This window comes from Salvelinus namaycush, chromosome 27 (assembly GCF_016432855.1).
Source record: "Salvelinus namaycush isolate Seneca chromosome 27, SaNama_1.0, whole genome shotgun sequence".
In the NCBI taxonomy this organism is placed as follows: domain Eukaryota; kingdom Metazoa; phylum Chordata; class Actinopteri; order Salmoniformes; family Salmonidae; genus Salvelinus; species Salvelinus namaycush.
The window spans coordinates 22,075,105-22,087,787 of NC_052333.1; the positions used below are offsets into that span (position 1 = coordinate 22,075,105).

The window sequence follows — 12,683 nt, forward strand, 5'->3', positions numbered from 1 at the left end:
CGCCTCGTTGATGCTGTGTGAATTTGCTGTGAGGATAAATATTTTTCCTAAACATGTTTTTCCCCTCTCCTTCCTTCCTTTTGAAAAATGGGTCCTTCTGGGGACACATTCATTATGGAAAAGTAATGGTATTTTATAGAGGCTCCCACCCTCCCGAACTCGCCCCCATGGGGACAAGGAGTGGATTTAGGTGTGGGACCATCAAGATCCCTGCTCACCTGTGTGTGTGTGTGTGTGTGTGTGTGTGTGTGTGTGTGTGTGTGTGTGTGTGTGTGTGTGTGTGTGTGTGTGTGTGTGTGTGTGTGTGTGTGTGTGTGTGTGTGTGTGTGTGTGTGTGTGTGTGTGTGTGTGTGTGTGCTATTTGTGTGTGTGGTGTGTGATAGCATCAAAATGTAAGTAAGTTGAGAAATATATAGTGCTGTAATATCAAAACACATTCAGAAGCATAGTATTATATTTGCTTTGTCTTCTGAAACTTGTAAACAGTTGAAACCCTCAGGCCAGGCAACATCTTGTGTTTTCCTCTTGATCTACCTCTAATCCAATTCATTCACAGCTATAATCTCATCTAGTTGAAACCCAAACTGATGTTTTATCATTAGATATACCAACCTACTAGATAATAATGAAGCGTATCATTTCAACATCCAACAGTGTGTTCTCAAAGCTTTGTTTGTCTACATAGAGAGAAACCCCGCGCTCTATAATGTCCCTGTCTGCAAACTCTGCATTGACTGAATGTAGATAGCATGTTGATTAATTCATTCACAGATTCCTGCACTGAGCCATGTCCATGCTGTATATCCAATTTGTAATTGTTTGTATAGATCTGTTTCTACAGCTGACCATCTGATAGAGGTGTGTGTGTGCGTGTGCACGTGCACGCGATACAGCAGGGCCGATATTGATGGAGTCGGCCCTGAGGCTGCTGGTAACCAGGGGTTACGGGGAGTCAGCCGCATGCAGTCTAAAAATAGCGTCTTGCTCTCGCCCGCCTCCGCACCCCCGCCTCCGCACCCCCGCCTCACTGTCAGCACATGAGCTCAAGCATGTGAGCTAAAAATAGAACCCTGGGCTCAGTCGCGCACATACACACACTGTCGCACACACACACACACTGTCGCACACACACACACTGTCGCACACACACACACACTGTCGCACACACACACACTGTCGCACACACACACACACTGTCGCACACACACACACTGTCGCACACACACACACACACACACTGTCACACACACACACTCTGTCGCGCGCGCACACACACACACACTCTGTCGCGCACACATTGCTGATTTTTCTATTTTCCTCTCAGCCTCACCCCAGTGCAGTCACTGACTGTTAAAGCGGCAGCAGAAACACTTTGATACAAACACTTATCTTTTCTCGCTGCTTCTCGCTCTCTTTTGTCCCCCATTCCTGTCCTCTTTCTCTCTGGCTCTCTCTCTCTCTAATGGATTCCTGTGCAGGTTAAGATGAAGTGTTCTGCTCTGCTGGTTGAATAATCAAAGGAAAAGATGGATGTGTGTATAATTATAATTGGTAACATTTGTAGGTCTAACCAGAAGACATAATTGCATGATCAGATTATGATATACATCTGTGAGTGAAAAGGGTAATTGTAGTTGTCAGTCTCTTTTCTTCTTACCCACCCCCGTGACGCAACGCTACTGTGTGTGTGTGACTGTGTGTGTGTGTGTGTGTGTGCCCCTCTCTCCCTTCCTCCGTGTGTGTTAGTTTTTCGCCAAGCCCGACATATTCAGACGAACCGACACTTACAGCAATCAGATGATTCACAGCAGAGCAGGGCTGAAATGGACTCCCTCACAATCTAATGTAGTTATCGTGTGCTGTTGGTCCCAGGCATCATTTAAACACAGAGGTCATTCCACAGAGAACTATCTCCATCAGGACCATCTTATTACCCCCGTAAAGTAGGTCTGGCTGTTAGAGAGCGCTACAGGCCACCCATATGTGTGTGTTAAAATAATAATGATGTATACGCATGTGTGAAATGGTAATGTGTTTTTTGTACATACCAACTCCCCCTGAGACACCGTCGAAGAGTGAGGTCACGGCCAGGCTCAGCCACGATCAACGGTGACACTGGAACAATTAGGGTTAAGTGCCTTGCTCATGGACAGATTCTTCACCTTGTCTGCTCGGGGATTCGAACTGTGCTTGTATTTATACTATATAAATATACATTTGTATTTATGCCTGCACACACAAACTAGCTACCTGTGTCACTACATACATCGTTCCCTAGCCCAGTTACAGCAAAGCCATTGCTTTTAAAGTGGTAACCGTGTTCACATTTCCCCATTCCCCGTATGCAATGAGTATTGCAGCGTGATGTTCACATTGAATGGAGGCAGCAGGACGCTTAAACCCTTTCAAATGTTAACTATCTTACTGTATGAATAAAATATACATGGTTTCATGTGGTCTCTCTCCCAGGTGACATGCATGAACAGATTCATGCTCTGAAAGGTAGAGAAGGGTGAAGGGAGGGTGATATGGTCTGGAGGTGGAGGGAGGAAGAGGAGCGTGAATGGAGGGTGATATGGTCTGGAGGTGGAGGGGGGTGAATGGAGGGTGATATGGTCTGGAGGTAGAGGGGGGTGAATGGAGGGTGATATGGTCTGGAGGTAGAGGGGGGTGAATGGAGGGTAATATGGTCTGGAGGTAGAGGGGGGAGAATGGAGGGTGATATGGTCTGGAGGTAGAGGGGGGTGAATGGAGGGTGATATGGTCTGGAGGTAGATGGGGGAGAATGGAGGGTGATATGGTCTGGAGGTAGAGGGGGGAGAATGGAGGGTGATATGGTCTGGAGGTAGAGGGGGGTGAATGGAGGGTGATATGGTCTGGAGGTAGAGGGGGGTGAATGGAGGGTGATATGGTCTGGAGGTAGATGGTGGTGAATGGAGGGTGATATGGTCTGGAGGTAAATGGAGGGTGATATGGTCTGGAGGTAGAGGGGGGTGAATGGAGGGTGATATGGTCTGGAGGTAGAGGAGGGTGATATGGTCTGGAGGTAGAGGGGGTGAATGGAGGGTAATATGGTCTGGAGGTGGAGGGAGGGTAATATGGTCTGAGGGTGATATGGTCTGGAGGTAGAGGGAGGGTGATGTGGTCTGGAGGTAGAGGGAGGGTGATGCGGTCTGGAGGTAGAGGGGGTGAATGGAGGGTGATATGGTCTGGAGGTGGAGGGAGGGTGATGTGGTCTGGAGGTGGAGGGAGGGTGATGTGGTCTGGAGGTGGAGGGAGGGTGATGTGGTCTGGAGGTGGAGAGAGGGTGATGTGGTCTGGAGGTGGAGAGAGGGTGATGTGGTCTGGAGGTAGAGGGAGGGTGATGTGGTCTGGAGGTAGAGGGAGGGTGATGTGGTCTGGAGGTAGAGGGAGGGTGATGTGGTCTGGAGGTAGAGGGAGGGTGATGTGGTCTGGAGGTAGAGGGAGGGTGATGTGGTCTGGAGGTAGAGGGAGGGTGATGTGGTCTGGAGGTAGAGGGAGGGTGATGTGGTCTGGAGGTAGAGGGAGGGTGATGTGGTCTGGAGGTAGAGGGAGGGTGATGTGGTCTGGAGGTAGAGGGAGGGTGATGTGGTCTGGAGGTAGAGGGAGGGTGATGCGGTCTGGAGGTAGAGGGAGGGTGATGCGGTCTGGAGGTAGAGGGAGGGTGATGCGGTCTGGAGGTAGAGGGAGGGTGATGCGGTCTGGAGGTAGAGGGAGGGTGAATGGAGGGTGATGCGGTCTGGAGGTAGAGGGAGGGTGATGTGGTCTGGAGGTAGAGGGAGGTGATGTGGTCTGGAGGTAGCGGGAGGGGGAGGGTGATGTGGTCTGGAGGTAGCGGGAGGGGGAGGGTGATGTGGTCTGGAGGTAGAGGGAGGGTGAAGTGGTCTGGAGGTGGAGAGAGGGTGAAGTGGTCTGGAGGTGGAGAGAGGGTGAAGTGGTCTGGAGGTGGAGAGAGGGTGATGTGGTCTGGAGGTGGAGAGAGGGTGATGTGGTCTGGAGGTAGAGGGAGGGTGATGTGGTCTGGAGGTGGAGAGAGGAAGAGGGGGTGAAGGGAGGGTGATCTTGGATGGGGATTAGGTCTGGAGACCCTTGATGGCGGCCCCTAGTCCTCCCTGCCCTCTCAGACCTCAGTAATAGACTAGATTATGTTTAAACCCTGCAAGACGCCACAATCAATTCATAAGAGAAGAGCGGCAGTGGTTTAGAAGAAATTAGATTGTTGTTAACCCTTCCCTGTCCAGCAGCAGGGCTATGCAGCAGGCTCTATCCCACTGTTAGACATGAGGTGTATAGGCTTCTGTCTTTGCACCTGTTTGAGACGTGACCTAATTTGGGAAATGTACAGAATTGTTAGTAGTCTAATTGCAGTACATATTCTGTTTATGCACAAAAGAACAATCCCATAGACTATTTGTGTTGTTGGAACAAGGCATTTGGTGGCTCAATGTGACTGAAGAAATGAAAGCAGTGCTGGTTTGAAGATGGGACTTCAGTCAGGGACATAAACCCAGCAACACTAATGGTTTCCATGTGTTTGATGCCATTCAATTCGCTCCGTTCCAGCCACTATTATGAGCCGTCCTCCCCTCAGCAGCCTCCGGTGGACTGTGTGTGTGCCTGCCTACTGTACGTGCGTGTGTTGCATTTAAAGCAGAAGCTTCTCGTTTGTCTGCTCCGAGCTCTTAATTGGTAATTAATTTCTGCTGTCCTTTGTAACGGAGGCCTGTGAAATGATAATTGCATTGCTCTTCCTCCCTCCCTTCCTCTGATGGGTTTGGTGTGTGGGTGTGTGTGGGTGTGTGTGGGTGTGTGCACACTCCAGGCATTCATATAAACCAAGCAATACAAAGAGATGGTCATCCACACATTGCTTAAAGACTGACATGTGTCCCTGTCATTAGGTACACTTTTGAATTCCTGTTCAGGTAGTGTATAGGATTTAAGAAGTACCATCTTAGGTAATAAAGCTGTTGTCTGAAGACTAGAATGCAGTAGAGTATTACACATCAAAGCTGCTGACTCACATCCTAATTAAACTACAGTAGCGTTCCCTTTCTCACCTTTCCACCTCTGGCTTCTGGATGCTCACTGCTTGATACACACAATGTTTCTAATGTGTGTGTGTGGTGATTGATCATTTGGAGGACGGTGTGTGTGTTTTCAGAGACCACACAGACTCTTGCAGACACACTCACACTAGTGATTCTGTTTTGTTTTCTCAGTCCCCCCCATAGTTATTTTTATCAAGTTTTCACTTCCACACTTTTTTTTTAATAGAAAAACATTTGATGTTCTAAGTCCATATCAATGCTTAAAACACTTCAGGAAACCACTTTTGAGGTCTGGGACAAATGTAAGAATGTATAATTTTGGGTGTATTCAGCTGGGTACCAGCCAGAGACCATTGTTTGGTTAGCGGTGTTTCTGTAGCTCTCATGTGATTGCAAAACAAGTGGCCACTGGATTGATGCAAATAGTCATGATATCATTCTGCTAGGTAGGCATAGGCTACTTTGTAGTTGACATTTAATTGAGAAGGTTTGTCGGAAAGCCTTTCCATGTACCGACAGGCGGTCATAATTAGCGTTATCGTTAACGGCTACGCAGAGTAGACTACACGTACACCACACGCGCCGGCCATTCCTGTGGCATTTCAGAAAGTTGCAGGAAAACACAAATCACTGATGCATTTTGTTGATGTCTTATGATTAACTTGGGTAAATTAATGCATTTTCTAATAAGTTCAATACATTTAGTTGATTTCCTGTTAAGTTCAATATATTTTTGAATATTGTTGAATTCCGTTTTAAAGTCTGGATTCCGTCTGTTTTCCGCAACGCAGATTTTATAGGGCCCTATAAAAGAATCTCTCTTTCTCTCTCACACACACACACACACACACACACACACACACACACACACACACACACACACACACACACACACACACACAGAGAGGTCTGTTGGTTGTGACTGTGTGAACTGCATGGTGTTCTCTGTACGTATAGATACAGCTCCTCTGGGACCAGTGAGCTGAGTATCTCTTAGCTGAGATCCACAGATGAACACACACATCAATATATCGACCCAGTGTTGTGGTACCAAGCAGAGAAAATGGAAATAGACACCCTTTTCCTTAATAAACAGAGATTTTTTATTGATTTATTATTTAACCTTTATTTAATTAGGCAAGTCAGTTAAGAACAAATTCTTATTTACAATGACAGCCTACCAAAAGGCAAAAGACCTCCTGCGGGGACAGGGGGCTGGGATTATTATAATTTAAAAAAATATATATATAACATAAATATAGGACAAAACACAACAAGACAGACAACACTACATAGAGAGACCTAAGACAACAACATAGCAAGGCAGCAACACAACATAACAACATGGTACCAACATTATTGTTTACAGACAACGGCACAAAGGGCAATCACGCAAAGCAGCCACAACTGTCAGTAAGAGTGTCTGTGATTGAGTCTTTGAATGAAGAGATGGAGATGAAACTGTCCAGTTTGAGTGTTTGTTGCAGCTCGTTCCAGTCGCTAGCTGCAGTAGTCGACTATCAACTTTGTTGTGGGCTGGTGGAGGCTGCAGACACAGGTGATCTGAGCTATCTGATTTGCCAGCGGTAGGCCTATAGGTGCACTTGAAATTGTTCAAAATGACAGTATGAGACAGTATGAGACAGAGAGAGAGAGAGAGAATATCTAAGAGCCTGACAAGAGAAGGAAAGAAACAGAGAGAGAGGAAGTGAAGGAGACAGACAGTCACTAGTTATAAATTCTCATAAAGATTTGGGCGGTGATAAAAAAACCTGGGCCCTGCAGCTGTTTCTCTAAATGTCTTTGTGATTTGACTGTTGTCCTCACGACACCGTCATCACTTTCACCTTGCTGGGGAAATCAATGTCTCGGTCACGGCCTGTTCATTTACTACCACATCCATCGCCATTAACTACACACAGGCCAGAAATAACATGCTCGTAGGTTTTATATTGGTTTAAAATATTGATTTAAAATCGACGATGTTATAATGCAGTTTAAGTGATAGATGAATGAATGAAATAAAACAAAGAACCAAGACAGATGACATCTGATTCTGCTAGAGAGATAATCAGGTATAAAGCATTATTTTAACAGTTACTTCACAGAGTTAGTGGAATGGTAGATAGACACCAGTATGCGTGCAGAGGAGAGGATTTGACTTCCCGACTGCTCCAGAGTGTGACTGATCTGTTTGAGTGGATAGGATCATGTACGACAGCAGAAAGAGATCTGGGAACAGGCTAGCCTTGAATACCTCCTCTGTGAGGTCCACAGGTGGCCAACCCAGTGCAGGGCAGGTTGTGTCGTCTCCTTCCGTGGGCTCTTATTGGCTATAGCAGGCCAGCAGAGGAAGTGGCTATTGGCTAAGACGGCAGACTGCATGGGAGTTGGCTATTGGTTAACACAGCAGAAACAGAGTGTGAATCTGATGCCTTTTGCATCGCTTAACACCATGCAGGGCCTGCGAGCAGACACTTTCACCTCGTCTTCTCTCTTCTTTTTTCTTCCTCTCTCCCTCCCTTCTTCCCGCTCTCTATCGCTTAACACCATGCAGGCCCCGGGAGCAGAAATGTTCACCTCTCCCTCTCTCCCTCTCTCCGGTTGTCTTCATCCACTGCCTTCCTTCTCGACCCGCACGGTGCAGTATCAATGTACTAGACTGTACAGGCTGCATCCAATTTGATACTTTTAAGGCATGAATGTTGCCCCCAGTAAATAGTAAGTAGTTTGCTTTTTGAGAGGCATACAGAACTGAATCCTGAAAGTGTCTCTGTTGCTTTAACCTCAGGCCATGAACTCTCTCTGCCTCCTGTTAGTAAATGAACCTGAACACACACACACCGACATACATACACACACCGTGGAGCGGGAAGCTGGGAGCCTCAGGGTGTTTGGTCTAACTAGATACATAATTTATCAGTGGTCTGGGCTGGTTGGTAGACTGGACTCCTGCCAGGCCACTGAGAACAGAACAGTTGCAGGATCAGGATGGATGGATGGCATCAGAGAAGAGCACACCAGTGTTCCGTTCACTGATGAAATGTGGACATACAGTTGAAGTGGGAAGTTTACAGACACCTTAGCCAAATATATTTATACTCAGTTTTTCACAATTCCTGACATTTAATCCAAGTAAAAATGCCCTGTCTTAGGTCAGTTAGGATCACTACTTTATTTTAAGAATGTGAAATGTCAGAATAATAGTAGAGGGAATTATTTATTTCAGCTTTTGTCTCTTTCATCACATTCCCAGTGGGTCAGAAGTTTACATACACTCAATTAGTATTTGGTAACATTGCCTTTAAATTGTTTAACTTGGGTCAAACATTTTGGGTAGCCTTCCACAAGCTTCCCACAATAGGTTGGGTGAATTTTGGCCCATTCCTCCTGACAGAGCTGGTGTAACTGAATCAGGTTTGTGGGCCTCCTTGCTCGCACACATGCTTTTTCAGTTCTGCCCACACATTTTCTATAGGATTGAGGTCAGGGCTTCGTGATGGCCACTCCAATACCTTGACTTTGTTGTCCTTAAGCCATTTTTCCACAACTTTGAATGTATGCTTTGGGTCATTGTCCATTTGGAAGCCCCATTTGTGACCAAGCTTTAACTTCCTGACTGACGTCTTGAGATGTTGCTTCAATATATCCACATCATTTTCTGCCTCATGATGCCATCTAATTTGTGAAGTACACCAGTCCCTCCTGCAGCAAAGCACCCCGACAACATGATGCTGCCACCCCTGTGCTTCACGGTTGGGATGGTGTTCTTCGGCTTGCAAGCCTCCCCCCTTTTCCTCCAAACATAACAATGGTCATTATGGCCAAACAGTTCTATTTTTGTTTCTTCAGACCAAAGGACATTTCTCCAAAAAGTACGATCTTTGTCCCCATGTGCAGTTGCAAACTGTAGTCTGGCTTTTTTTATGGCGGTTTTGGAGCAGTGGCTTCTTCCTTGCTGAGCGGCCTTTCAGGTTATGTCGATATAGGACTTGTTTTGCTGTGGATATAGATACTTTTGTACCGGTTTCCTCCAGCATCTTCACAAGGTCCTTTGCTGCTGTTCTGGGATTGATTTGCACTTTTTGCACCAAAGTACGTTAATCTCTAGGAGACAGAACGCGTCTCCTTCCTGAGCGGTATGACGGCTACGTCATGGTGTTTATACTTGCGTACTATTGTTTGTACAGATGAACGTGGTACCTTCAGGTGTTTGGAAATTGCTCCCAAGGATGAACCAGGCCTGTGGAGGTCTACAATTATTTTTTGGGATTTTCCCATGATGTCAAGCAAAGAGGCACTGAGTTTGAAGGTAGGCCTTGAAATACATCCACAGGTACACCTCCAATTGACTCAAATTATGTCAATTAGCCTATCAGAAGCTTCTTAAGCCATGACATAATTTTCTGGAATTTTCCAAGCTGTTTAAAGGCACAGTCAACTTAGTGTATGTAAACTTCTGACCCACTGGAATTGTGATACAATGAATTAGAAGTGAAATAATCTGTCTGTAAACAATTGTTGGAAAAATGACTTGTGTCATGCACAAAGTAGATGTCCTAACCGACGTGCCAAAACAATAGTTTGTTATCAAGAGGTTTGTGGTGGTTGAAAAACGAGTTTTAATGACTCCAACTTAAGTGTATGTAAACTTCCGACTGTAAATGTGATATTTCCTTTTTTTTCAATCATTTTTAATTAATTTGCAAAAATGTCTAAACCTGTTATTGCTTTGTCATTATGGGGTATTGTTTGCATATTGATGAGGGAAAAACACGATTTAATCAATTTTAGAGTTAAGGCTGTAACGTAACAAAATGTGGAAAAAGTCAAGGGGTCTCAATTCTTTCCGAATGCACTGGATATTTACGAATGCACTGGAGTTCTTCTGTGGTCTGTTCCCCATTGATCACCTTTATATTCATATGGAAATGAATTAATAGATCCACACACTTACCCATCTTGATTTGTTTTAATGCTATATTTTAAATGGTGAACTGAAATATAATGTTGCCTGTGGCTAAGCTTCCTTCACTTTCCTTCTTCCTCCACTGTCAGCGTATCTCCAAAAGTTTAGTTTCTTTCTTTCTTTCTTTATTTCACCTTTATTTAACCAGGTAGGCAAGTTGAGAACAAGTTCTCATTTACAACTGCGACCTGGCCAAGATAAAGCAAAGCAGTTCGACACATACAACAACACAGAGTTACACATGGAGTAAAACAAACATACAGTCAATAATACAGTAAAAAAAATAAGTATATACAGTAAATACAATATAGCAAGTAAAACACTGGAATGGTAGATTTGCAGTGGAAGAATGTGCAAAGTAAATATAGAAATAATGGGGTGCAAAGGAGCAAAATAAATAAATACAGTAGGGGGAGAGGTAGTTGTTTGGGCTAAATTATAGATGGGCTATGTACAGGTGCAGTAATCTGTGAGCTGCTCTGACAGCTGGTGCTTAAAGCTAGTGGGGGAGATAAGTGTTTTCTTTATATCTCAACATGTTCATGTTTTCAGAGGGAGACTGTTTACTTTTGATCTCTGCTTTTAAAATGTCAGTAAACCCAAACCAAAAACAAGGAACTTCCCTGATCAAATGATTTGATCTGATCATCTGACCAATATGTCCTGGTCAACTTCTTTGGGACTGGGGGGCAGTATTGAGTAGCTTGGATAAAAAGGTGCCCAGAGTAAACTGCCTGCTACTCAGTGCTAAAAGCTAGTATATGCATATAATTAGTAGATTTGGATAGAAAACACACTGAAGTTTCTAAAACTGTTTGAATGATGTATGTGAGTATAACAGAACTCATATGGCAGGCAAAAACCTGAGAAAAAATCCAACCAGGAAGTGGGAAATCTGAGGTTTGTAGTTTTTCAAGTCATTGCCTATCGAATATACAGTGTCTATGGGGTCATGTTGCACTTCCTAAGGCTTCCACTAGATGTCAACAGTCTTTAAAACCTTGTTTGGTGCTTCAACTGTGAAGGAGGGGGGGATGAGTGCTGTTTGAGTCAGGGGTCTGGCAGAGTGCCACGAGCTCAGTCTCGTGCGCTCCCGTGAGAGTTAGCTGCGTTCCATTGCATTTCTACAGACAAAGGAATTCTCCGGTTGAAACATTATTGAAGATTTATGATAAAAACATCCTAAAGATTGATTCTATACTTCGTTTGACATGTTTCTACGAACTGTAATATGACTTTTCGTCTGAACTTTCGCCTGGACTTGCCCGCGCGTCATGAGTTTGGATTGTGTACTGAACGCGTGAACATAAAGGAGGTATTTGGACATAAATGATGGACTTTATTGAACAAAACAAACATTTATTGTGGAACTGGGATTCCCTGGAGTGCATTCTGATGAAGATCATCAAAGGTAAGTGAATATGTATAATGCTATTTCTGACTTCTGTTGACTCCACAACATGGCGGGTATCTGTATGGCTTGTTTTTGTGTCTGAGCGCCGTACTCATATTATTGCATGGTGTGCTTTTTCCGTAAAGTTTTTTTGAAATCTGACACAGCGGTTGCATTAAGGAGAAGTGGATCTAAAATTCCATGCATGACACTTGTATCTTTTAGCAATGTTTATTATGAGTATTTCTGTAAATTGATGTGGCTCTCTGCAAAATCACTGGATGTTTTGGAACTACTGAACATAACGCGCCAATGTAAACAGAGGTTTTTGGATATAAATATGAACTTTATCAAACAAAACGTACATGTATTGTATAACATGAAGTCCTATGAGTGTCATTTGATGAAGATCATCAAAGGTTAGTAATTAATGTTATCTCTATTTCTGCTTTTTGTGTCTCCTCTCTTTGGCTGGAAAAATGGCTGTGTTTTTCTGTGACTAGGTGCTGACCAAACATAATCGTTTGGTGTGCTTTCGTCGTAAAGCCTTTTTGAAACAACAAGTGTATCTTTAAAATGGTGTAAAATACTTGTATGTTTGAGGAATTTTAATTATGGGATTTCTGTTGTTTTGAATTTGGCGCCCTGCAATTTCACTGGCTGTTGGCGAGGTGGGACCCTACCGCCCCGCATATCCCAGAGAGGTTAAAGTTTAGACGTTACTATTCTTCTTGATAGTGTGTGACTGCCTGCTGAAATACTTTATAGCACAAAGTGAGAAGTGAGACCAGTTATTTGCAAACAAAAACACTTTAGTAGTACTTATGACGTTGTTGAATCAAGTGCTACTGCTTTTTCTCTGAGCGGGGCAGTGCCGTTGGGGGTCTGTCTCCTGAATGTCCAACCTTTGCTCTCTCCTCCTCTGCCCCTGTAGGATGGCTCAGTAATACTCAACTCTCTGTCTCCTGTGTGTCTAACCTTTTCTCTCCTCTCCTCTCTCCCTCACCTCTAGGATGGCGATCCAGGTGGATAAGTTTGACTTTGACACTTTGCCCCAGCCAGACCAGGAGGCCGTGCGCTACACCAACCCCAAACTGCTGGAGGAGGAGAGGCTTCACGCCCAGGCCTCTATGATCAACAGCACCCTGGGCATCACCTGGAACATAATATCCTTTGTTGTTGGATGTATACAGAACCCTATTAGAAGGCATCTGAATGCTACATCTGGAGGTCCCCTGGCTAGGGTGTG

At 44.6% G+C, this 12,683-nt stretch overlaps 1 protein-coding gene across 1 annotated transcript in view; it reads left to right on the forward strand.

The window, feature by feature from the left end:
• Positions 1 to 12,683, forward strand: part of trappc9 (trafficking protein particle complex 9) — a 293,236-nt gene that overhangs the window by 187,867 nt on the left and 92,686 nt on the right. The window contains exon 21 of the mRNA XM_038966127.1: positions 12,447 to 12,600. Coding sequence (XP_038822055.1) covers positions 12,447 to 12,600 — 154 coding nt within the window. The remainder of the gene's footprint in view (positions 1 to 12,446; positions 12,601 to 12,683) is intronic.